Genomic DNA, 23,952 nt, shown 5'->3' on the forward strand with positions numbered 1-23,952 from the left:
TGTCTCATCTTCTGAATATGAAGTTTGTTAATGTATAAAGGCATTGGATTTCAACAGGAAATGAAATTGTTTTCAAAAAAGTTTCCTGTTTTTATAGAAGTGTTTTTGGTATGTTTTTGGTTTTCAAAACAAAGCCCTTAATTCAAATAGTTATTGAAGTTGTTGATTCAATGTGACAGTTTTTAGAAAGATGATTCTTCTTGATTCTTGATTTGGGTGTGAGAATTCGAGTACTGCCATTAATATTTTTTCTCATGGATATAAATAGCCTATACTTTAATAACTTTTTACTATAGTAATTAGCAAGGTCCATCTTGGTACGTAAAGCCTTTTACAATTTACGTAGCAATTACTAAATTTGTATTTAGTAACAATACTTGGGACCGAGATGAACCACAATCCAAATGTATTTGTAAGTATGCATCTCACAAACAATTAAGAAATAAATAAAAGGTTTTAAACATTTCCCACAACAAATGTTTTTCCTGATGTTAGAGTAGGAGGGGTTTTTCATAGTATAAAGTCTCTTAGAGGAAGTAAACCTGGTTTTTATATTCATGACATATGCTTGTTCTTGAGAGACCAACAGAATACCTCATGGAATTTCTTTGATTAACCTGAACATTTTGTGCCACACTAAAGGTTAGCTAGTTTTGTATTATTATTTTAAATTTTTGTGGCTATAACCTACTTATATCTGTCTCCTTCAGTAAGGATGCAAACCAGTTGAATGACCTTTCATCCAAAAAAATTATAATTTAATATCATTCTACCATCAATACTGAGGGCTGTCTGATACAGAATCTTAAGTAAAATTTCAAAAAACAATTAAAGAAATATCGGCTTTCTTCCAGTTAGGCAAGACGGACAAATTGTAATGGTTTATGAATATGAAGTAGTATCACTGGAAGGTTCTTTAATTTTTGCAAAACAAATAATATAACTTGGGAAAGTATAGGAAGGACTTCTTTGCATATTTAAACAGTGAATCTTCTATATTAGCTGTAGTTACATTGGGGTTTGCAGCTGTAATTAAGATGGGCACCAAATACATTTAGTAAAAGGCTTTAACACTGTTTTCATGCCCGATACTTGTCATTCAGAAACCGGTCTAGAATTGGCAGTGTGTAGTGCTATCTGATCAGTAGCTTTCAGCTATGTAAATTATAGCCATGCCAAAGAGCTGAAATTAATGTGGGCGTGGGTGAATCCACTTGCTTAAACTTTGGCAAAACTAAATTTCAGTCACATTGGCATGTCCACAGTTACCAGCTTCCGCAGTAATGGACATTGAGGATCCTAGATAACTATCTCGTATTGCCTTAACAACAAAAGTTAGGGATGAAATGATAGGCACCTTCCACAAAGCTACTTTTACCTAGAATTAAATATAATAATAATAAGTTGTCCCAGGATCTCTACACTGTATAATTCATAGCATTATCTTCCTCTCCATCACAGACACTGTATTTTCTTTTAAAATTGTCATATTGCTCTCACATTTCCAGTTAAATGGGATGATTTTTCCAGATTCCTTGTGGGGTCTCGGAAACTTGAAATATTTAGATTTACTAAGAATACTTGGGACAGAGATGCACCATAGTCGAAATAATCTCTTCACTGTCAAACTATTATTAAAAATGGACACATTTTATATCATACATGTATGAGAAACTTGCCCTGACATCTTGTTACATAATTCACATCATGAAAGGCCTACATGTGAAAAATCACACGAGTTGATATTTTTGCAGTTTCTTGAAATAATGTATAAATTTTCATTCTAATAGTGAAAATTGGTAGTTTGGTTCAGCTTTTACTATGAAAAAAAGGACTCTTCTATGTCAAGAAAAATTAATTTACAATTTTATTAAGCATATCCTGACATATTGAATTAAGTTTTTCTTGCATCTCTTGAATGCTACAATAAAAAGAGCAGGCAGTGTTGCCAACTTACATGATTGTATCACAGGTCTCACTGCTTACTATTTCTCTCTCTCTCCTCTTCCCCCCCCCCCCCCCCCCCCCCCCCGGGGCCATAAATTCCTAGTTTCCAGAGTCTACACTGCAATGAAATAGTCCCATAGTTCGAGTCCTGTAAACCTGAGTCAGCTGGCATGGGCCAACCCTGGGCTTTTCTTCATAGTATGGACATACCTTAGTGACCAAGAAAAATCTGGTTTATGTGACTTCTCTATCATCACCTAGGAACTCTGTGGCAGAGGGATAAAACCCAGATTAGTACACATCTGCCTTAGCCATGAGACTGTTCTTTCTCTTCCTGCAATCCCCTCCCTCAACTTCCCTCTTCTTCAACAAGTGAAGCAGGGGGTCCTATCAATAGTTTCTTCCAGTATATAACCCTGAGTTAGTCCCAGAATATGTCCATCCTGTGCCATTAACAAGACATGGACCTGTGCGGGGGAAAGTGTATGATGCTGTATTTAAAGACCGTATCAAAAGCAAACTGAAATAAGTCAAATATTATGTGGCTTACATTTATGTCCATGTGGATCGTCATGAGAGTTGGAACCCCTAGGATCCATCACGCAGATCTCTCCCATTTGAGCTTATGGAATAACTAAGATCTATAATAGGTTGTCATCTTTTATATGGACAAAAGGGAAAGGAGTGAGACACTTTGAGAGGGGAGTTCCCGGACATTGCTGACAGCGGTTGAATAGTGAAATTCAGGGATTTGGAATTCTGTTTCAGGCTCCTCATCCTAGTCCCCTACACCTTGCTGTCCCAAGCTCTGTCTCTTAACTCCTCAGGCTTTTTATCCCATTCCCAATCTCCCTGCTGAGCCAATCCCAGCTTTCTCCTATATTATAGCTGACTGGTTGATCTCAGTATCCTCTCTGTCCCTGGCTAGCTGGCTCTCAATCCCTCATCCTCACTTTCCCCATTGACTCCAACTCCTTCCTGCCACCAAATCCCAGTAACAGTTTCTTTGTCCCCCTTTCTCTCTCTCTCTCCATTCCAAATTGATCCTTTACATTTCTTCTTCTCGCTTCCTTCAGTCTGGCTCTCATCCACTGTGCATTCAAGTCATGTGACTTCCTCCACCAATCTGCATGGGTACCAGAAGGGGGGCATTATTGAGAGTTCATAAGAGAGAAGCTCCTTGTTGTCATTTCTGTCAAATTTGAGTGGATTATCGCCAGAATGGCAAAAAGGCCTAATCCTACTATAAAGGCCAACCCTTGCCAAATTTCAGTTATGCACTCCAAAGCCTAGCACTAACACTTGCCATACGTAATCATGGTTGCCAGAATCTTTTAATATGGGCAAAATATGATTTTCCCTTTGTCCATTTCTCAGATGTGGCTTGTGTTCTCACTAAAACTCAAAAAAAAAAAAAGAAAAGAAAAAAAGAGTCATACTTACTGTGGAAAAATTGAGTACAAATAGTAAATTTGACAACTATAAATAACCAAAAACAAGATCTTATAATGGAAAGTGTTGGCCAACCTTCAAAAATCCAGTGCTGCCAGGTCCACCTGTAATATCTTTGAATTAATTGGTATTTGTTTGTTTGCATTATCTATTAGCAATCACATATCAAGGGGTAGCATATTAGGATTGAGATTACGGGAGTTGAATCACTTCCTTCCATAAAATATTTTGCAATATATATCTTTACATTTACCAATACAAATAGTTTATCTGTAAAAATAAAATCAAACCCTACTTTCTCTAATTTGACTGCAAATGGGTTTTAAAAGAACTATTTTTGCACCATAAAAAGTAAACCATTAAATTGATTCACTTTTCACAAGTGTAGTAGACTGATACCTTGATGTGTTGACTGGGTATATATCAGTGTAACTGTTACAGTTTTCTTTTTAAAAAAATGATGAGCAAACACCTGAATTCAATTCTAAACATATGAAAGAAAGGGAACAGTAGTACCAATCTGAACCAAGGATAACATTGACAATCTTGTGGAATCTTCCCACATTTCTGTGAACGTATTTCAGCCAGCATTTGCACTTCTGCTTTTCTATTGGTGGACCTCTAGAGCCAAAGAATGTGTTTTGCTGAATTTTGTGAGAAATTAAGACTATTTTTAGATCAGTTTTGTAGCAGCACAAATTGAGAATAAATTTGAAACCTGAGATCACATTTGGGAGCCTTTAAAATCTTCCAACTGCACTAATTCCTTATAAGTAACCTGTTCTAGTAATTGGGACATGGATGTCAAAGCACCTTTGTTTTTGTTTTTTAAGCATTTTTTGGGTTTAGTTTTATTTGCTTACATACAGTCCACACTGGATCAAACAGTGGCCTATTGAGTCCTATATGTTATCTCTAACAGTGGCTGGTATTGGCTGTTGAAGAGAAAAAATCTGCTGTAGGCAGTTATGGGACAACTAATCTCTAGGAAAGTATACCTCTAGTTCTCAAAAGTTAAATGTTGGTTTATGCCCTGCAGTTTGAAGGTTTATATACCTTTCAAAATTCTTCTTTAGTTTACTTTTATAATTCAGGAGATTCTTGTTGTTCATATACATATCTAATCTTGATACAAAAACATAAGAAGGGCCATGCTGGGTCAGACCAATGGTCCATCTAGCCCAGTATCCTGTCTGCTGATAGTGGCCAATACCAGATGCCCCAGAGGGAGGGAACACAACAGGTAATCCTCATGTGATCCCTCTCCTGTCACCCATTTCCAGACAGAGGATAGAGACACCATTCCTACCCATCCTGGCTAATAGCCATTGATGGACCTAACCTTCATGAATCTGTCTAGCTCTTTTTTTAACCTTGTTGACGTCCTAACCTTCACCACATCCACTTGCAAGGAGTTCCACAGGTTGACAGTGTGCTGAGTGAAGAAAAACTTCCTTTTGTTTGTTTTAAACATTCTGCCTATTAACTTCATTTGGTGACTTCTAGTTCTTCTTTGAGGAGTGTCTCTTTGGTTACTCCACCTTAGGTGTTTGGGCGCTGCAGCGCGCCCGGCCAGAAGATTTCAGTAGCAGTGCTAGTGACGGGTTGTTCGCGTATGCGCAACACACTGGGCAGCTAATGTGAGTGTGTGGGCTATGATCCCTTCAGTTCCTTCTCTGCCGCCGCCAGCATCAGTTGGAATCTGCCATGTGCTCTGCATTGAGCGCCTCAGACAGATAGTTAGCGTTGTTATTTTAACCTTAAAACCACTTCCATTTTACTTTACAAGAAGAAGAAAACAAATGTTTTTCTATGCCGTCCACCACGGAGCCACAGATAAGCGGAGGCTCGCTGCCTCTGGCTTTCCCCTCACAAGGCTCACCCTACAGAGGTGCTCACTCCACATTTCATTTGATTTATGTCATTCAGAGAAAATTTTCCTGAAAACTCCTCAGAACGCGCCCTCCCAACTCTTATACCACCGTCTGCAGGGTTCAAGCGCTGTCTATTTTTGGCTACTTTATCTCTGCTGCCTGGGGCAGAAGCATGGTGTGATTCATCTCACTCATAGAAACCTGACAGCTGGGACACACACAGCTAGAGAGCTATAACCAAAACCTCTCTCACTTGAACAGTCATTCAGACCAGCCATAGACCCCGGTCACTGCATCCCCGCTTAAACCCTCACAGCGGTGATGTCAGATATGGTGGCTTCAGCTGTCTCAGCTGCGAACTCTGCAACCTCTGAACAATCTAAGAGGCCATATGCAGACTCTAGCAGGGAATCCCCTTCACCTGAGAAAGGGAGATCCCACAAATCTAAGCCAGTTCCGTCCCCTATGGGGGCTCCAGACAAGAGCTTGCCGGGGCTGCAATCACCCACTGCACCCCAGAACCTGGCCACAATGCCAAGACAGGCTAACAAGCCTAAGCCCCCGTCGCAGAAAATCCCAGGGCAAACCCAGCTCCACACTCTGCCATTGATAAAAATAGCGGTTTCACCAAATTGCCACGCTTGACACTGTCAGCATGTATGCCTTCCCCAGTACCGAGCAATTTAAAAGGCACACATGTGCAGTACCTCTTGTCTCCTGTGCCTCCAATCTATTATTTTAAATATGCAGACCAGCTACAAGCCTCCTCAGTACCCACAACTCCTCTTTTTGGTACTGATGTCTCCCTGGCACCAGCCAGGTTCTCTCCAGCAACTCCAGCAGCTTCTGCACCTCCTTTATCTAGTGAGGAGGAAGCTGCCTCCTTCCTAAATGCCATATTATCCAGGCATTCCTCCCTTAAGAGGAAAACAGTTCAGCCACAACCCATTATACCTCAGTGGCGTGGCACCCCACCCAATAGCTACTGCCTCCTATGCCCATGCCGCCCACTTGGTCCTATTGGGACTGTTGGCCATCTTTCAGAACACAGCAGCAGCAATACCACCATGCTGAACAGGTCCACTCAAGACCCACATTGGTGACCTCCCTAGATGTGTCTGGGGATCAAACAGATTTTGATCACCCTTTAAGCGACAGTGACTCAACAATTCATCTCACCTACCATCTCAGTTGTCCTCTTCCCCTCCAGAATATGCCCTCATGCCACTGCTTCCTTCAGCAGGTGATGATTCCAGGGCTTTCCAGGACCTCTTGAAAAGGGTTGCTGATGGATTAGAAATTTCATTAACGACACAGCCTGACACCCAACATAAGCTCTCCAGCATCCTACATGCTACACTGGTGGTTATTTAATGCTACCCATGCATCCTGCCCTTGTGGATACCACTAAACACCTGTGGCAAACACCCGCCACCGTATCCCCAGTGGGCAAGAAAGCAGATAGAAAATACTGTGCCTCTTTTTAGGGTGCGGAGTTCCTCTTCACGCATCCTCCTGCCAATTCCCTCATAGTAGATGCTGCCAGAGGACCAAACATACCTTAGCACAGGGCTACTCATCATAAGGCCTGTGGGCCACGTGCAGCCCGTGGCTCATTTGCAGCCTGCAGTGCAGTTTGGGTTTACATGGGGCTCAACAGGTGGCCTGTGGGTGGGATCCTTTGAACATGGCCTCCACTCGGAATATGCTGTACAATGGCACATCAATATAATGGTCCAATGTTATGTGTTTTAATAGTTAAATGCCTGGACTGTCATTGCTCATTAAAAGTGCTGTCATATTGATGGAAATTGGGTAAATACTGCATTTTATTAATATCATCAGAACTGACTTAAATGGGGCTTGTGTGTTGCGTAGTCTTGCCTTAATCTTTGTATGCATTTCCATCAGTGTGAAAGAAGCTATTTGCATATATTAGCATATATATTTGTACCACACTTAAGTTGCGGCCCTCGGCATGTGCTATGAGTATTATTGTGGCCCTTAGGGCTTCCAAAGTTGAGTAGCCCTGCCTTAGCAAAATCCACTCCCCCTGATAAGGTCAAGTTGTTTCCACTTCTTATGGGCAGAAAAGCCTACATCTCTGCCTCCCTCCAGCTGCGCATCTCGAATTATACTGCTCTGCTAGCAAGATATACACATCACATTTTTGAGCAGAGAATCACTTTTATTCAATATCTTTCAGAACAGAAAAGGGAGCAGTTTAAAGCCAACATGAATTAGGGCTTCCTAATAGCCAGGACAGCCTGCCTTTGACTCCGCTGACACCGCCACTTAGACCCTTGTAGCCACGGTCATGAGGAGGAGAGCCTCCTGGTTCCACATATCTGGCTTCCCAAAGCAAGTCCAGACTAGGGTAGAAGACCTCCCATTTGAGGGCCCAAAGCTCTTTGCAGAATCTATCCAACACTTCATTGCACTCCTTGAAAGATTGTAGGGCCACTCTTCAAATGTTGGGCATCACAAAAGCTATATCCAGAGATACAGACTTGACCTCTTTGCTCACTCACAGAGGCAGTACAACCAGAGATAATCCGCCGACCAGCCTACCCCTTCCCAGTCCTCTAATAAGACAAAAGTTTTGAAGCTCAGGTCAGGAGTCATCAAATTCATCCCTCTCCTCCCGTCCTTCATGATACTCCAATATGCACACAATACCTAGCACCTTTCCATCATCACTGGTGCCTCATAACATCCGACATATGGGTGCTGGATATCATAAAGAACGAGTACTGCATGCCTTTTCTGTCCATCCCAAAACCCCAACCACCCACTCCATCCCTCTTGAGAGACCCATCTCACAAGTCTGTCCTATGTCAAGAAATCGACCACCTGCTCTCCATCAAAGCAGTAGAACGTGCTTCTGCATGGTAACCCTCTCCACCATCATTCTCTCTCTCAACAAAGATGACTGGTTGGTGACTCTCGACCTCCAGGATGCGTATTTCCATGTGCCTATCCACCCTGCGCACAGGAAGTTCCTCAGATTTACTGCGTGTGGACAGCCCTTCCAGTACATGGTACTCCCCTTTGTCCTTTCCACCGCACCAAGGGTATTCTCCAAGGTACTGGCGGTAGTTGCAGCTCATCTGCACAGACATGGAGTGTCCATCTTCCCTTATCTAGATGATTGCCTTATAAGGGCAGACTGCCTTCAAGAAACACAAAAGTCAGTCAGTACAACCATGGAAGTCTTTCAATCCCTGGGTCTCCAGATAAATCTTTCCAAGTGTCAACTCCAGCCAACCCAGGTGCTAGAGTTCCTAGGGGCCCATTTAGACTGTAACACCACCACTGAATCTTTGCCCCATCACAGATTCCTAGCCACATGGGAGCTCATTCATCTCTACTGCACAGCTCCCCAACTACCCTCCAGGGCATGTCTCCAGCTCTGACTTAAATGGGGCTTGTGTGCCACCACCACCATGGTAGTTCCTCATGCCAGACTATACATGAGGCCATTACAACACTGGCTCAGCACAGTCCATAGAATGAGGAGACACAGCCTCCTCAAGCTGGTCCCGGTGGCACTCACCATGAGAAACTTGATCCAGTGGTGGTTGAATGCACAAAATGTGCGCTGGGGTCCCCTTCCACAAACAAGCACCCTCCTTTACAATCACCACGGATGCATCCCAACTAGGATGGGGAGCCCACGTAGGCACCCTTACCAAACAAGCCTAATAGTCACCTGCAGAGACCATTCTGCATATCAATACCCTCGAGCTCTGCGCAATATTCTACACTTGCTGGCACTTTCGAGACCATATCTCCAATTCCACTGTGCAGATTTTTACAGAAAACCAAGCTGCAATGTTCTACATCAACAGGTAGGGAGGAGCCAGATCTTACCCCCTCTGCAGCAAAGCAGTCCGCCTCTGGACATGGTGCATTGCACACAACATAACCCTAATTGCCTCACACCTCGTAGGCAAAGACAACGTAACAGCAGACTCTTAGAAGGAACAGCTCCTCCAACCATGAGTGGGAAATGGATCCCACCATCTTACACCAGATCTTCCAATGCTGGGGTTTTTCCCCAGATTGACCTATTTGCGACACATACCAACAAAAAATGCCCTCAATATACTGTTCACGTGCAGGCATTGGCTCACTCTACCTGGGAGACGCATTCACGATCCACTGGGGCATAGCACTCCCTCTACGTTTTTCCACTTATACCTCTTTTCCATTAAGTGGTCAACAAAATCCGAATGGACAGGGCCAATGTTATCTTCATAGCCCCAGACTGGCCGAGACAAACGTGGTACTTACCTGCTCCAAATGCATCCAAGCGGCCATGGCGTCTCCCTCATGTCTTCATCCAACACTGCGCTCGCCTCCATCACCCACACTCTCCAGCTCCAGATGGGGTTTCTCCGTGGCTCACTCCACTAGAATCACAATGCACATATCAAGTCCAAGAAATTCTCAACAGCCGCAGAACATGCATTCGGAAATCTTACCTGTACAAATGGTGATGCTTCTCTTCTGGTCCCAAAGAAACGACCTCAATGCAACCTCAGCTCCGCTACCTGCAGTCCATGATGGAGCTTAAGAACTTGGGCCTTTCCCTGAGATCCCTTAAAGTCCATCTTGCTGCAATCACAGCTCTACACCAACCAATAGACAATACATCGGTGTTCACACACCTGATAACTAAATGATTTCTTAAAAGCCTGCAAACACCTACCTGCCCACCAAACCACCAGTCCCTGCCTGGAACCTCAATCTCATTCTTAGTTCCCTAACAAGAAAGCCCTATGAGCTGATGGCAACCTGCTTGTTGTTCCACCTCTCCATAAAGATGGCCTTCCTTGTGGCTATAATGTCCACCAGAAGGGTTGGGGAAATCGGGGTCCTCATAAATTAATGGAGATTGCCTATCTCCTAGAACTGGAAGGGACCTTGAAAGGTCATCAAGTCCAGTCCCCTGCCTACACAGCAGGACCAAGTACCATCCCTCATGAATTTTTGCCCCAAATTCCTAAATGGCCTCCACAAGGATTGAACTCACAACCCTGGGTTTAGCAGGCCAATGCTCAAACCACTGAGCTATCCCTCCCCCCCTCTTTCATAAAGACAAGGTGGTACTTCGGCCTCACCCCAAATTCATGCCAAAGGTCCCTTCCATGTTCTATTGCAATGAATCCATCAATTTACCTGTCTTCTTTCCTAAACCTCACGACAATGAGGCGCAAGCAATGCTCTATACCCTCAACCTCCACAGGGCCATCACATTCTACATAGATAGAACCAGACATCTGCAAAACCAACAGATTATTAATTTCAACTGCTCAACCATCTCAGGGACTGCCCATTTCCTCTCAGAGACTATCCAAATGTATAGTGGGGTGCATAAGAGTAGTATACACAGCTTTCGGCAAAGAACCACCTGCACAACTTCATACACAGTCAACCAGAGCCATGGCTGCATCAACTGCATATATCCAGGTCATTCCCCTGTCAGATATCTGTAAATCAGCTACCTGGTCGTCCATCCATACTTTCATGACCCATTATGCTCTCGACATACATCCCTGTAGGGGAACCCTGTTCGGTCACACCATTCTCACAGCTGTCTATAAGGACACTACACTGACCGAAGCTCCCAGCTCTAGTGGATGAACCGCTTCATAATCACCTAAGGTAGAGCACCCACAGGGATGCTCCTTGAAGAAGGAGAGAGTTACTCATCCTCTGTAGTAACTGAGGTTCTTTGAGATGGGTGTCCCTGTGGGTACTCTACTACCCACCCTTCCTTCCCTCTGCTTCAGTGTATCGTCACGCATTCCTTCCGGGGCAGAGAAGGAACTGAAGAGATGATAGCCCATGCATGTGCATTAGCTTCTTGGTGTGGAGTGTGCTGCGCATGTGCGAACTACCTGTCACTAGCACTGCTATTGAAATCTTCTGGCTGAGCACAGTGCGGCACCCAAACACCTATGGTGGAGCACCCACAGAGACACCTATCTCGAAGAACCTCAGTTACTGCAGAGGGTGAGTAACCCTCTCTTCTTATATTGTGGGAACAAGTACATAACTTTTCCTTGTTCACTTTTTTCACACCAGTCATGATTTTACCTATCATATCCCCCCTTAGTCTCCTCTTTTCTAAGGTGAAAAGTCCAAGATTTTTAAATCTCTCTTCATACCAAACCCGTACCAAACCCCTAATAATTTTTGTTTCCCTTTTCTGAACCTTTTCTAAAGCCAATATATCCTTTTAGAGATGGTGACCACATCTGTACACAGTATTCAAGATGTGGGCATACCATGTTTTTATATAGAGGCAATAAGAAATCCTCTGTCTTATTCTCTATCCCTTTTTTTTAAATGATTCCTAACATTCTATTTGCTTTTTCGACTGCCACTGCACACGGAGTGGATGTTTTCAGAGAACTATCCACAATGACTCCAAGATCTCTCTTGAGTAGTTGTAACTAATTTGTCCCCATCATATTGTGTATGTAGTTGGGATTATTTTTTCCAACGTACATTATTTTACATTTATCAACATTACATTTCATTTGCCATTTTGTTGCCCAATCACTCAGTTTGGTGAGATCTTTTTGAAGCACTTCACAGCCTACTTTGATCTTAACTATCTTGAGCAGTTTGGTATCATCTGCAAATTTTGCCACCTTACTGTTTACCCCTTTCTCTAGAGCAGGGGTCTCCAAACTTTTCAGCCCGAGGGCCGCATTAACTATCAAACAGCAGTTCGGGGGCCGACTACACACTTGAGGTCCAAATAAAAAACAATCAAAACATGGATGTTGTTTTTAATTATTTATTTAATATTATTTTATTCAGTTATTATTTAATAACACATTGATACACTACACATGAACACCTGTATTAGTGTGAATGGTGAAATTGTTTCCTGGATGCCAAAATAGCAGACATTTCTGGCTTTAGATTTGTTGTCCCTAACATCAACAGTGACCTGAGATTATCATCGGACAAGTTTGTTCTCAAATTGTTCTTCACATATTTCATTCTTGAAAATGTTTGTTCACACAGGTATGTTGTTCCAAAGATTGAAAGGTACCTTGATGCAAAAGTTTTGACATTAGGAAAGTCTTCCTTGGGCAAAAACTGGTAAAAACCCACCAGTCCTATTTTGAACTTGTCCCTAAGGAGGTCATTTGCTTGCAACTCAATGACTTCCAGCTGCAGTTCATCTGGGCAACTGGCCACATCTGCTTCAAATGGGTTTTGAAACAATCTCACTTCTTCTGCCTTTGAATCCAAGTCAGAAAACCGCTGCTGAAACTGCAGCTGGAGGTCTTTGATGATCTCGCATGCAAATGACGTGGGGAACTCAGCTGTTGCTTCAGCCATGAAGACCTTGCACTGCTGAAAGTGCGTCAAGTTGTTGGCCTGTACTTGTTCCAAAAACAAGACAAGTTTGGATCTGAAGGCCTTTAGGTGGGTGTATAGATCAGAAACTAGATTTTGCTCTCCTTGTAGTTTTAGGTTCAGAAAATTTAAATGACTAGTTATGTCTGCAGCAAAAGCCAATTTCCATACCCACTCTTCATCAGACAGTAAAGGCTGTGGCTTGCCTTTACTTTCCAGGAAGTCACCTATTTCCTTTCTTAACTTAAATACTCTGCTCAGAACTTTCTCACAACTAAGCCATCTTACTGCTGTGTAATATGGTAAATCTTGCGATTCTGTGTCTGTATCTTTCAACATGTCTCTGAACTGTCTATGGTTGAGCCCATGTGACCTTATTAAATTCACCATCTTCACCACAGGATTCAGTACACTGCTAATGTCCACATATTTAGCACACAAAGCTTGCTGGTGAATAATACAGTGCAGGAACATTGGTTGTATAATGTTTTTCTCATTACACATCTGCTTCACTTGTCCAACCAAGCCTTTCTTTATGCCACTCATGTTCTTTCCTCCATCAACAGTCAGGCAACTGAGGTTAGTCCAGTCCAAGTTATAATCAGCAAATGTTTTTTTCAACTCATTGAATATATCCTCTCCGGTAACAGTGCCATACATGCTATGTAGGGAAGCCAGCTCTTGTGTTATGTTCATGTCTTCATCCACACCTCTAATGAACACAAGCAGTTGAGAGGTGGAGCAGCTGTCCAGCGATTCATCCATTGCAATTGAAAAATGGCGAAACTTGCTTGCATTTTTCGCTATTTGAGTCACAATGTTTTCACCCATGTCTGCAACACGGCGGGCAATGGTATTCGCACCCAAAGCTACATTTTCAAATTGTTTTGACTTTTCTGGGCAAAGTTCCTCAGCCACTTCCAACAAACATTCCTTCACTACTTCACCATCTGTAAAGGGTTTGCCACTTTTAGCCAGGACGTAGGCAACTTTATAACTGGCCTTAGTTAAGGATTCATTTTCATTTGAGGATTTACTGAACAATGTCCTCTGAGATTTGAGTTGATTTTGTAATTTAGAAAATTTTTCGGCACGGACTTTACCCTTCAACTGTACATATTTCTCCTGATGTTTGCTTTGATGATGACGGCGCAGGTTGTATTCTTTCATCACAGCCACGGTTTCGTTGCAAATCACACACAATGCTTTCTCGCCGGATTTGATGAAGAAGTATTTCAAACTCCATTCTTCTTGAAATTGCCGACACTCATCGTCTATTTTTCTTTTCCTCTTCTCGGCCATTGCTGGGCACTAAAATAAAGTGAATTCAACATGAATAAATAATGAAACTGAAAGTATCTTGCACACAATATCGCTCAAAAAACCTGATTATGCGAACTAATTTTGTCGCAATAATAGCTGCAAATGACCCGAAACAATTTTTAAAAATTCTTATGATTTCTTAAGTTAAACTTACCTGAATATAGTGTGCAAATATATCCACTTATGGTAGAGAGATTGTTGCTTTTAATGTTTCCTCTTCAGAATATTCGCCTACGAATCCGTTTCTCCCGGAAGGGGGGGGGGCTTTTCCCCCTGCTCTCCCCTTCCTCTGCACGCTGTCCTCCCCTCCTGCTTGCCACCGCTCACTCCTTCCCCCCCCCCGGGCGGAAGGGGTCACCTTTTTAAAGTTCCCGCCGGGGTTCACGTTCCCCCGCACGTCGCCGGGCGGGCGTTACCACCACCGCCCATCCTGCCCCCTGATTGGCCGGCTGCCCTGTCAGTCTGGGCGGGGGAACGCCGCCCGTGCTAACCCCCGCCCCCTGCGCCGTTTGCCGCCGCGCGGCCGCTTGTCAGCGGAGCGGCCCGCTTCTCCTGCCCCGGCGCGGCGTGAGTACACGCCGCACACCCCTGACAGGGCCCTCCCCCCGCGGCAAGAAGGGCCCGTTCGGCGGCGCCCCAGGGACGGTCTCAAAGGGCCGGATGAGAGGGCCTCGCGGGCCGCATCCGGCCCGCGGGCCGTAGTTTGGAGACCCCTGCTCTAGAGGATCATTTTTAAATAAGTTGAATAGGATTGGTCCCAGGACAGACCCTTGGGGGACCCCCGTAGTTATCTCTCTTCATTCTGAAAACTTACTATTATTCCTACCCTTTTTTCCTGTCTCTTAACCAGTTATTAATCCACAAAAGGACCTTCCCTCTTATCCCATGACAACTTACTTTACTTAAGAGGCTTAGATGGGGGTTCTTGTCAAAGGCTTTCTGGAAATCTATATACACTGGATCCCCCTTGTCCACATGTTTGTTGACCCCCTTAAAATACTCTAGTAGATTAGTGAAGCATGATTTCCCTTTACAGGAACCATGTTGACTTTCCTCAACAAATTATGTTCATCTACGTGTCCAACAATTTTATTCTTTACTATATTTTCAAATAATTTACCCAGTACTGATGTTAGACTTACCAGCCTGTAATTGCCAGGATCACCTCTAGAGACCTTTTTAAATACTGGTGTCACGTTAGCTATCTTCCAGTCACTAGGCATGGAAGCTGATTTACGGGATATGTTGCAAATCACAGTTAATTCCACAATTTCACATTTGCGTTCTTTTGAACTCTTGGGTGAATACCATCTGGTCCCAGTGACTTGTTACTGTTAAATTTTTCAATTTGTTCCAAAACCTCCTTTAATGATCCCTCCATCTGGGACAACTCCTCAGATTTGTCACCTAAAAAGAGTACAAGCAGAATTCTGATAAGCTATGGCCTCAATACCTCGAATTTGAATTCACATAATGTTCTCTGTTTAGTAATTCATATGTTTCTGATGTCCTTTCTTAGAAGCAAGATCACCTTCAAGATGAAGAGGAAAGAAAGAGCTCCTGGGTTAGTCAGGAGCGACAGAAAACACTGGACAGACTTCGTACATTTAAACAGGTAATGGAAGTAATGTACTTTTTTTTCCACCAGGATGTAGCATTTATTTCTAAATATAAACTTCAGTTATATTCTGGCAATGTCTTGAGAGAGATCTGTTGCACCTCTTTAAATATTTCAGAGCATTCATTTGGAGAATGGATATTATAATTCTGTAGGCTAAGATTTAAGGGGAAATAAGGCATAGCATTGGATAAAGTTCTTCGGATGTATTGCAGCATAGTTCTGTGCTGAACCTCAATAGTCTGTTTTTCTCCTGTTAGTTAATATTTGCAGGAAAAAATTTAGAAACTGAAACAAGGTCTTTGCTTATATAGAAATTGGATTGGATCATATTACTTGTTGTTTGCATGACAATAACACTTAAAAGTCCCTATCTAAAAGAGCTTACAACTGATAACCAGAGAAGAGAAAACAGATTGATTGCAGGCAGGACTACAAGGAAATGACAATATTAACCCCTTTTAATTAGGGATGGAAAATAGCAGTTAAACAGTTAACTGGTTAAACAAAAAATGTTTAACCGGTTAATCATGGTCCTGCAGCAGGGAGGGGGGCTGCCTGGCTTGGGGCCAGGATCTTCCTGCCCCCTTCCAGGAATTGGGGCTGCCACTGCAGTGGCTAGCGAGGGGTCGGGGATGCCAGTGCAGCTGGGACTTGAGCTGTGGACCATCTGGGGTGCAGGGCTGGGGCTGTCACCTAATGGTTACCCAGTAAACCTTTACATCCCTACTTTTAATAGTTGCTGGCTTAAGTAGGAACGAGTAATGAAATTGGAGAATTTCCATTATTAGTAACATTCTTGTTTAGTAGTGATTACAAAAAATGAAGTTTTTTTCCATCCAAATTGCTTGCCAGGGCTACTTGTCACTTAGAGCTTCTATACATTAGAGTAATTTCACACACTGAATCAATAAGGTATTTATCAAATTGTTAATGGTTACATTATGTATATTTTATCCATATAGATAGGATTGTGTACCTTTGTAAAAAATATTATGTAATATGTTTTTTAAAAATACATACTGGGCCCATTTTTCAAAAGCAGTCTTTAGTTTCACCTTTAGTAGCTTGTCTAAACAGATACAATTTTCAGGGACATAAACTTCAGGGATAGGGCAAATGTAGAAGCCACAGATAATAAGACCACTTTAAAAGCTCATCTTTGACAGAAAAGTCTAGTGTTTGAAGTGCCAGTAGAAGAAAACTACTGAAAAGTGTTGAAGATCTTCTTGTTGTCTGGGTTAGTAGGATAGTGCTGCATTTGGCAAGCTGCAGTGCAACTCGCTGGCCTATTTTATGTGGGAGGAGAAGGAAGATTTTACTTTTATTTTCCAGGAAGGAAACATTTAGATCAAGTGTCTGGCTCTTGAGGAAATATGATTTCTATCTATTTGCATCCAAGTTGACCTAATCGGAAAGATTGAATTGACCAAGAGTCACAGTGAGACAATGGATTTAGAACCTAGGATCTTTCTGTCATTCTAGTCTTTATTGTAGCCTGTAGTTACGTAAAGAGGAGAGAAGATGACTGGACTAATCTAGTTGTGAAGCATTTATAAATTTCTGAGGAATGTGCTCATCTGTCACCTTCTGTCAAGAGTAAGGGTAGGAGGAGGTGGTGGTTTGCAGTATGTTCAAGATACAATCTGGGAATGATAGTCCATGCTTGCAAAACTTTAAATGAGTGTCACACTCTATAAATATGTCATGGTACGCTAGTGTGCTGCCATATGCTGGCTAATTTTATTGGAATATTTTGTTTGAAAATGAGTGATTCCAGTCCAATACATTAGCAAAGTAAAGAACAAAAATATAAAAATGAGTTTCCTTGTCACAAAGGCAAAATCACTGATCAAATGTCCTATAGTTTCTAATATAGCATATTGCATACACTTATCTAATTTTAAATAACTTGTTTTATTTTAGCGGTATCCTGGGCAAGTAATACTTAAATCAACCAGACTGCGACTGGCTCATGCAAAAAGTGGTAGTATACCCACCTCACTGTCCTGTGTAGATCAACTTCAAACTCTACCAGTAACCACGCTTATCCAAAAGAAAACCAAAGAGGTGGAATCAGGAAAAATAATCCAGCCTTTACAAAGCCAGGATGCCAGAGGTTTAGAACAACTTGAAAATAGTTCATTATCTCCCAGTGGCACTACCTCTGAACAGTCCCATCATACTCCTCCTCCACTTCTTGCCAGTAATGAGCTTCACCCAGATACTGTTACTATAGTTCCACTCCCTCCTCCTTTGCCTCCACCACCACCACCACCGCCACCTCTGCCCATCAAGGAAGATTCTACTGAATCCTTAGAGAAAAGTGACAGCCCTGTTAAACAGGAGAGTGAAGATAAGGGAGTCCCACAGTCTACTACTGTACTACCATCAACTGTCCCATCAGCACACCTTTTTGATAGCAATCAGTTAGTCAGTGCCAAGAAGAAACTTAAGAAGACCGATCTAGAAGGTTTACAAAGGAGAAGAGGTAATATTTTTATTTATTTAAACATAACGCTAAGGAATATACTCCTAGTAATTTTGTTTCCCTCTTTTTTTTAATTGCTGTATAGAAAAGGGTGTTCTAGTGCCCTCAGCTGAAAAATATGAACTTAGGTGGTAAGGAATTTGTACTGTAGTGTATGCTATTGATTCAGTTGTATCGGACATCATATAAACTGGTATATGGCAAAGGTCAATGTTGCTGTTAAATGGATACTTTTAATTTTTTTCTGCAGTCCACAAAACAATTGTCTACTGTTATAAGCACACAAAGGTCCTGGTCCTGCAAGGAGGACTGTGTATGTAGACCTATGCACTTGTGCAGCTTCCTATTTAAGTCAGCAGTTCCCCAGAACTCTGCCTGTATTTGGGGTCTAATCTACCCGTGAGTTTCTAGGTGGGAAGATGCTTACTTTCTAGAATTCTGTTTTACGTTTATTATAGGGATTGTAAAATTTGTGTCAAATGAAGAGTATAATTACACTTATATAGTATTAATTTGGAATAACAATGCTTCAGCAACTTATTATGTAAATTTATGTAACTCGGTTTAAATCACTTTTTAGTTTTTGGCAAAACTTCTTTTGCCCTGAAATTACTAGTGGTCAGCTTGAAACTAGAAAGGAAAAGTTTGGAACAATTTAAGAATGTTAGTCAAGCTTAAAGCATTTTTGTCAATGTTTATAAAATATCTTCAATATTTTGATGCATTCAGAATGCTTGGCACACAAAGTAACAAATGTGTATACATATACGATCAGTTCTTCTAAGTTAACTTTAAACCTGTTTCAGCTACTTTTGGTCAAACTGGGGGAGCATTATTTAGGGATGTTAGATATTGTGTAATTGAATAGTCATGTAACCACATGAAATTTTAGCCATTACCTCAACGGTCCCCAGAGGAGGGGCTGGCAGCCAGTGCATTCCTGACCCCACTCCCAGCAAGCTGCCTGCCACCCTGGGTCTTTATCACAGGCAGCAGTGCAGGGTGGCATGTAGGAGCTGGTCTGCTAGGGGAGCCAGTGGAAAAACTAGCTCCCTGTGCAGACCAGCTGTGTGCTGCCCTGTGCTGCTGCCTCTGTAATAGAGGCAGAAGCACGGGGTGGCAGCAGCCTGTGGGGACAACGTCTGAGCTCCCTGCGTACAGGGGCTGCTGCTGGGTACAAGTTGGACCCACCATGGACAAAGGCTGCTCCATAGGATACAGAGCAGCCTCTGTCCACAGGAAGCTCGGACCCCCGGGGACAGGGGTTTGCTTCACACCAGCCTCCCCTGCAACCCCCCTGCACTGCTGCCTCTGATAGAGGCAGCAGTGCGGAGTGGGCTAGGCGGCACATAGCTGGTGCTGGGGGGAACCAGCTTTTAAGCTGGCTCTCCCCATCACTGGTTCCTGCCTGCCCTCCTCCGTGCTGCAGCAAGGCAGGACAGGTGAGTCCGCAGAAACTCTTACATGTAGAGGGCTGGCTTGAAAAGCTGGTTCCCTGCATATATTGGTTCCAGTCAGCCTCCCTCACCCTCCACGCTGCTGCCTCTGTAGCAGAGGCAATAGGGTGGGGGAGGGGGAGGGGGGAGGTGGATCTGCTGCTCATGGGGAGCTGGCTTTTAAGCTAGCTCCTCATGGGCACTGTCTCCTGCTCTCTTCCGCTGCCTTCTGTCTGATACAGGGTTATCAGTTAATCATGTAATCTACATGCTGACATCTCTAGCTTTACTGCATTTCTTAGAGACATTTATGGCCAGATTGAGGGGCAGATGACTGGTGGGGTGCTGTTTTTTTGTTAGTGATAAATTGAAAGATAGAATGATTGAAGTAAAATGTTTCAGATGTTCTGTTTGTGGATTCATTTTTCACTAACCACCTAGAATGTCCCAAACATTAGTAGAATCTCATGGAACTTTGCAGGCTTCCTGAGAGCTGTTTTCCTTGAACTATCTAGAATATTGTCAGTCTTGCCCCTGTGGGTACTAAAGGGGTGAAGCATCACCAGTCATTGAGATATAAGAATGAAGTGAAGTGAAAGTCCCACTGCAGTATTGTGAGCCTTGTTTTACAGTGTAATTGTGAAAGAGTACTTGTGTTTTAAGACTTGAAGAGGGTAAGTAGGAATTAATAAAGGACATATTTAGTGAGATGCCAGAGACATCTATGAAACAATATAAAAGAAAGTTACTTTTTTGCCATGCTTATCAAGTGATTTTTGATGACTTTGAGACTGACCAACAGCCTCCCTGGTTTGAGCAACCATGGTACCAATCACTGGGTTCCTTCCCATCATAGTGGCCATACTGGGACTCTTGGGCCAAATGCAGGGGTGGCCAACCTGCAGCTCATGAGCTGCATGCGGCTCTTCCCCCCCCAAGAAGTGCGGCTTGCGCAGCCACCCCTGCATGCTCTTCCCTCCCCCCTGCCGCCCCCCACAATGGCCCCACGCTCCTCTTACTGGCGCTGCCCCCAAGATGAACACCACGCTGATACTACCTCCAGGGACAACAAAGGCTTCCTGTGGGGTGGCGGGGGGGGAGTTCTGCAGCTACACGGGAAGTACGCGGGCTGCTCTCCCCCACCAGCCAGCACAGTACCTAAAATGCTAGTCTGTTGCATGCTGCGGACTTTGTTCCCCTGCTGCCTTCCTGCGTGCGGGGGAGGGGGTGAGGGTCTGGGACTGCGCTGCTCCAGTGGCGCGTGCTGCCTGAGAATTTGGGGCTGGCATGGTCTGGGACTCCCGCTCCCCCCGCGCAGGAAGGCAGCAGGGGAATAAAGTCCCCAGAGCACTGGCTCCAGCTACTTGGTCAGCGTGTGCTGCTGTGGGGAGCAAAGGGGCAAGGTGCGCAGTGTCCGAGCATTTGTTGCTGGCGCAGTCAGGGACTCGCCCTACCCCCAGTGCAGGAAGGCATCATGTGTGTGACGGACCAGCGTTTCACATACTGCGCTGCTGTTTGGGGGATGAGAGAACAGCTCATGCACTTCCTGGGCCTTAGTGCACAGCTGCAGGATTCCCTTCCCCCCACCCAGACCCTCCGCAAGTACCATGCCCCAGCACCCACTGGCACCCTATTGTCTGCCCCAGGCCCCTGCCTGAGCGGCCACATTAGTGAGGCTTGGGGGGTTTTGGAGTGGTTGTTTTTTTGCATCTCACTTGTGTGGCCCTGACTGACTTTTGTGGGTCAGGCATCCTGACTCAAAACAGGTTCCCTGCCCCTCTCATAAATAAAGACAATGCTGAAACATTTTGTGTTTGACATAATATTTTATTTAAAACTGAAGCCAGGCCAATTGGGGCCAAGCCCCAATCTGGCCACAGCATCAGAACACTCCTGCACACACACACCCACACTCCAAACCTGAGTCTATCATACACTGGAACCCCCAGTCCTGAGCCTCTCACATCTCCAAACTGCTGCACCCCCAGTCTTCTGCCACAACATTCCTGCACCATCCACACACTGCAGATCTGTGTCCTGAGCCCATCATACTCCCAGCCTCCTTGCCTTGAGCCCCTCATACACCCCAGCCCAAACACCTGCACCCTCACAGCCACAAGACTGCAGCCCAACCCTCTCCCTGACCCCAACATTCTCCAGCCTGGAGCCCCCTCCCTGAGCCAGCATCCTCTTCTCTACTTCCTCCTGCACTCAAATTCCCTCCCAGAGCTTGCACCTCTCACCCCTTCCCAGTGCTTTTTTTGTGATGGTATGTCCCGTGATGGTGTACTGGCACCTATTTTCCCCCCCTGTGGCTTTTTTTCCTTTTTCCTCAACAACTCCTCCCCCCTGCCCAGTATGTGGCTTTTCACACACTATCCACCACTGTTTTGGCTCTTCGTCTCTAACGGGTTGGCCACTCCAGGCCTAATAGGTTTGAGCCTACCAGCAGCTGAGGAAGTAGCTTCTTCAGCTGCTGCCTCAAGGGCCTGTGAACACCATGAGCATGCAAGAGAAGAACCAGAGACCAAAGTTGAGGAGGAAGTCACTCTACAAGCCCACTTCCTGTCACTGTCATCAGAAGAGATGTGATGCCCCCCTGCCAACTATGGTAGATGACAAAGTATTCCTAGACTGGGCACAGAGAGCAGCAACTGCACTATTTTTACCTAAGCTGCTTCCTGAAGGAGGTCCAAATGACTGCAGAACAACTCCTTTTGAAGGGATGAAATTATTTGTCAGTAAGACCAATGTCTCCACCTCTTCTAGAGTAGCCCTTCTATTAAACAGGCTCTACTGGACCCTACCAAGGCAATATGGCAGACCCCCATATTTGTTTGAACAACTTGCAAGTGGGGAGACAAGAAATAGTGTGCTACTAGAAGACACAGAATTTCTGTTCACATCTACCTCCCAATTCAGTCATTGTAGACAGAGTTAATTCTAAGGGCCACCAAGATCCAGTTTAAGTTCACCCTTTATGACTGCATGTGGAAGCACCTAGACTTTTTTGGCCGGAAGGCTTACTTTGCAGTCAGGCTACAGTTCAGAGTGGAAAACTATCAAGCCTTGTTGTCTAAATATGACTATTAAAACAATGCTAAGTTTAATTATTTTATTGAACAGCTCTCCATTTCTCATAAGGAGCCATTTAAGGCCTTAGTGAGCACCAAGTGGTGACTAAAACATCTCTTCAGTTTGCACACATTCTCTTTCAACCACCATTGTGATGAGATGGGTCTTGTGGCTTTATCTATCCTGCTTCCCAAAGGATGCCCAAATGACTACAGAAAACCACCTTTTGAAGGGATTATTTGTTAGTAAGACCAGTGCCTCCCTCCATGCTAAAAAAATGCAAGGGCCACTTTTCAGTCCCTCAGGATATGTACACCTGGGTGCAAAAGGAGATATAGACATCAGCCATCTTTCAAGCCTCTTCATCACAATACTCTTGAGTATTCATTTCACTGATCATATGAACCTAGAGGAAGGAAGAAGCCCACCTTTCTCACATAAATAAAGGTGGGAGCTCAACAAGTTTCCTCTCAACTCTTCACTTTGAAGAGCCAGTTTTGAAGGGTTGGTTGAGATGCCTGTAGAACACTTGACTCACTGCTGCATCATGATGGAAAACCCCACCCATTCCTTTGAAATTCCATTCTATAGCACCTGGGAATGGATTAACTGTAACAAATAAGTGCGGAAGATCTGGGATGCATACACCATCCGTTTCTGTTCCTTCCTCCCTGCATGATGGACTGTAAATTTGACATGAAGCACAAAGCCTGGCAAACCAGATCACTGATTTCAAATTTCTGGTCTTGTTTGTCATTTGGCAGGGTATTCTGTTCCAAGTAGATATTGAAAGCAAGGCATTACAGACTCAGTGGACATTGGGACTGCTACTATCTTGCTAATACCTTGAAAAGCTGCCTTGAGTTTTTTGTGGCCTGCAGAAACAACGAATTTGAAGATGTCATCACGACTGACAAAGAAATGGTGGAAAATTTAAGAGTTGAGCCTGTCTTCAAGGAAATTCATATTTATGAGAAGAGACAGGCTACAAGGGCAAAGATAAGGTGATGGTAAGCTCATGGAAAAAAATTCAAGAGGGAGGTTATTTACTCACTCAATACTGCTTAAGTGTCCATCGGAGAAAGGTTTGAACAAGAAAAGCCCCACAAAAAGATCTGGTTTTTTTAATATGATTTTTACTAAGATGCTAGTGGACAGGAAAACACTCTTGAACAATGTTATGCACCTTCACCAGATGCTGACACATGGGGAATGTTTGGATGTCAGTGATAAAGGCCTGTGTGTCAAATTGGACAAGATCTGTCACATATTTTGCAGCAGAGTAAGCATTCTGCACTCCAAGTTCTCCAGAACTTCTCTTCCAGTCAGGTTATGGATAACAGACCCCCA

At 43.7% G+C, this 23,952-nt stretch overlaps 1 protein-coding gene across 1 annotated transcript in view; it reads left to right on the top strand.

Moving 5' to 3' along the window:
- Positions 1–23,952, top strand: part of JMY (junction mediating and regulatory protein, p53 cofactor) — a 146,544-nt gene that overhangs the window by 109,574 nt on the left and 13,018 nt on the right. Inside the window, exons 8-9 of the mRNA XM_006119180.2 lie at positions 15,502–15,597; positions 17,527–18,091. Of these exons, the coding sequence (XP_006119242.2) occupies positions 15,502–15,597; positions 17,527–18,091 (661 nt within the window). The remainder of the gene's footprint in view (positions 1–15,501; positions 15,598–17,526; positions 18,092–23,952) is intronic.

The sequence above is a fragment of the Pelodiscus sinensis genome, chromosome 6 (genome assembly GCF_049634645.1).
Source record: "Pelodiscus sinensis isolate JC-2024 chromosome 6, ASM4963464v1, whole genome shotgun sequence".
NCBI classification, from domain to species: Eukaryota; Metazoa; Chordata; order Testudines; family Trionychidae; genus Pelodiscus; species Pelodiscus sinensis.